At 51.4% G+C, this 3,311-nt stretch overlaps 1 protein-coding gene across 3 annotated transcripts; it reads right to left on the bottom strand.

Annotated features, from left to right (window-relative positions):
• Positions 1-594: 594 nt before the first annotated feature.
• Positions 595-2,845, bottom strand: RPP25L (ribonuclease P/MRP subunit p25 like). 3 transcript variants are annotated; one of them, XM_025207504.1, is made up of 2 exons: positions 2,622-2,845; positions 595-1,901 (listed from the first exon to the last, which is right to left on the bottom strand). In XM_025207504.1, exons 1-2 carry the CDS (start codon positions 2,623-2,625, stop codon positions 1,333-1,335), a joined length of 573 nt encoding a protein of 190 aa, XP_025063289.1. In that variant the 5' UTR covers positions 2,626-2,845; the 3' UTR covers positions 595-1,332. The 3 variants fall into 3 exon arrangements, with proteins under 3 accessions (XP_025063289.1, XP_006026616.1, XP_025063290.1); XM_006026554.2 differs by having other exon boundaries at positions 2,628-2,845; XM_025207505.1 differs by lacking the exon at positions 2,622-2,845 and adding an exon at positions 2,064-2,610.
• Between the last annotated feature and the right edge of the window lie 466 nt (positions 2,846-3,311).

Genomic DNA, 3,311 nt, shown 5'->3' with positions numbered 1-3,311 from the left:
GTGAGAGCCAACCCACAGAAGGGACTGATTATTGCATAAATCTTCACTTTTTGTACCGTTCAGCTGCAGCGATAAAAAGTGTTGCTATCATGACGCCTCTCAGGCAAGCTGGGAGGGGGGCTAACAGAGGAACACAATGGCTGCTACGGGGCCTGGAAAACCTTCACGTCCTCACAAAGGGATCTCATGCAGTTCACGTCTTCCCAATACTGATATATGTGTTTGTCCAGGTGCCCTGGCAGTTTTCCTGGGAAGAAGGTGCTTTTGGCGGGTCCCGAAACAGTCCTGCCTGCCTTCAGAACTGCTGCAAGAACACCTTAAATAAATCTAAATGAACAAAAAACCCCTGCTTCGCTGCACACAAAGCTGGGCTGTCCTCGCTCCGGACAAAACCGGTCAGAAAACCTGTCGGTGTTTGAGGTGAAATACTGGGGAAGGGGACTGAAATGCACATCCTCTGGGCCCCACTGAGAAGTTCCTTGACGAAAAGAAAAGCTCTTACATTCATCTCAGGAACAGCTCAGTGCTTAGGTTTCAGTCCAGTGTCCCTAGTCCCATCCTCCAAATGTTATGAAGTCTCCAGTGGAAAGAAAAAACAACTAAAGATTTTTTTAATGTTAAATAAAGAGGCAACTTTCTGTTCAATACTGAAGGTAAAACAGCAGTAAAGGAAACCAGCTTTTGGCTTTGGAGTTTGCCATTAGCAGTTACAACAAGCAGTGTAATACTGAGATAACCTCTGCATGAACCAGCCCTTGACTCCCCATGAAACGCATGTAAACATCCCCATTGCACAGATGAGGAAACCGAGTCACGGAGGGGAGGAGAGCAGTCCAAGGTCACAGGGCATCGCTGGCAGAACCGAGAGAGACCCCAGTCCTCCGTTCAGAGCACTTGCCTGTCTCCAAAGGATGAACACAACATACCCTGAAGAGGGACCTACGGCCGCAAAGGCTGCTGGTTGGTCCCACCCGATAAAACTGCACTGCAATCGCTGACTGGGGGCAGCTGAAAATACCACGTAAAACACAGCTCGGAGTGCAAACACACAGCACCTGCCACCATCCACCTCCAGCAAGGACGGAAGGTGCACTAGTACTGGGCACTGCATCCTAAATCTTCCAAGCGAATGTCAGACTAGCTTTGAGAGCAGTCTGTATTTGCAACAGCTTGACCGGATTGGTTTTCACACCCCATTTCCTTCCCTCCCTCAGCTGACCTACGTTCCAGCCCTGTTGCATCAACGACCTTGGCATCACGTGCTGAGTGTTAGTGTCCGAGGAGCCGGTGTGTTTTCTCATCCCGTCAGTTGCTTCTGTGAACGTCTTTGCTTCAGGGCTTTTTGCAGGACTCCCCACGCTCGCCAACAGATCTGGGGTGCTTTCCGGTGCTGCCAGTCCCCCTGCCCGCCCCCTGCTTCCTCTTCATTTGGCCCTGGGATTCTGCCGCGAGCGTCTCAATCCAGAAGGCCTCGAAAGAGCCTGGAGCCTGATAACCAGGCTCTTGGGGATCGAGCGCATCTTTGCTCAGCAAGATGCATATGGCAGGGATGTTCCTCTTCACTGTCAAGGTGTCGAGGCCCGCCTCGGGCACGATGGGCTCCCAAATCTCTTCAATCTGTCTGAAGAGCACTTTGGTGACCTGGTGGAGTTCCTTGAGCCTCCGCTTCATGATTTCCACGCAGGTGATGGTCTTGCCGACAGCTTTGCCCGAGCCAGTGAAAAGGATCTGCCTGACGGCGTCCGCCTCCATCTTGCCGATGGCGTAGCCCATCAGGTTTCTGATCTTGCTGCCGTCCTTCACCTTCATCTCGATAATGTCTGAGGGCAGGTTGGAGAAAGGCAGAGGACAGGGCTTCTCCACAATCTTGCTCTTTTTATAGTTCTCCATTGCTTCCAACACTGCAAAGGAAAGCACAAATTGGTGATTATTTCTTAATCATGATTCATGAGGCTGTCTTAGAGGGATTCGTCTGTTCATTCCTAGCCTCGTGCCAAGTAGCCTGAGGGGAATCACTGCTTAGCACAACATGCTCCGACTCTGGACATGGTTGAAATACCTACCCGAAGTCAGGAATGGCAACGGTGCTTTAATCCATAAATCAGGTATTTATATTGTGTTGCCTACAGTGCTACCACATGCTCTACAAACGAAGGAAAACAGTCCCTGCCTTTAAGCCATTCACCCGAGAGCCATCAGACAGTTTCCAGCACTTACAACCATATGGCATGCAAGCGAAGAGTAATCCCAGACATCCCAAATGCCTCTGCTTCACATAACTCCCTTTTTAAAATCTGCTGTACAGGTGTTTAACTAATCAGACTGGAGAATTTAATTACAGTCATAACTTAATTGGATGCTGTCAAAGCTCAGGGCCAGGGATTCTGCAAGAAGATGGTCATGCAAAGCAGTAATAGGCATGCTTTAATTAAAACATGCTGAGGTATTAGACAACGCGCTGCAGATACATTTGGAGCCAATCATTCTCCTGCATTTAGCCCAAGCAGTCGCCCGTGGGAGATACAACAGGACAGCCAGAACCCGAAGAGAACCAGCGTTGCTAGGTTTATTTGCCCGTTGTAGCCTATTTTGTTTCGACTGTAAACCTCCCCGAGCCTTACGCATACGTCCAACAGCTGGAGAAATGGTCCGAAATCAAATGGACGAGATTCAGCAAGGACAAGTGCCAAGTCCTGCACTTGGGATGGAAAAACGGCGCGCACAAATACAGACGGGGGAGCGAGGGGCCGGGCTGCAGCGCTGCAGAGAGGGACCTGGGAATGAGAGCGGGCCATAAGCTGAATAGGAGCCAACAGTGCGCTCTCGCTGCAAAATAAGCTCAGTCTCCTGAGCTGCACGAACGTGCAAATCAAGGCCGGCGATTCTTCTGCTCCACTGAGCACCGGGGAGGCCTCCCTTGGAGTCCCGTGTCCAGCGTAGGTCCAGCACTTCGAGGAGGACGGGGACAGTTTGGAAAGAGTCCAGGGAGAGCGACAGAAATGATTCGGGCCCTGGGCGGCGAGACTGGCAAGGAAAGGCTGGAGAAGAGAAGAGAAGACTGGAGGGGGGGATTTGATTTGATTAGTTTGCAAATCCCTGAAAGGCAATGACAGAGAGGGTGGAGACGGGCTCTTCTCTGTGGCTGCAGGGGGCGGGACTAGGAGCAATGGGCTCAAGCGGCAGCAGGGGAAACTGAGGCTGGAGACGAGGAGGAACTTGCAGACTCGGGGGGGTCAGGCCCCGGGACAGACTAACAGATGCTGTGAACTCTCCATCCTCGGACGTTTTCAAGAGCAGGTCGCACAGACCTG

Source organism: Alligator sinensis, unplaced genomic scaffold (genome assembly GCF_000455745.1).
Source record: "Alligator sinensis unplaced genomic scaffold, ASM45574v1 scaffold783_1, whole genome shotgun sequence".
Classification (NCBI taxonomy): Eukaryota; Metazoa; Chordata; order Crocodylia; family Alligatoridae; genus Alligator; species Alligator sinensis.
This window is presented reverse-complemented; position numbering and strand designations above follow the sequence as displayed.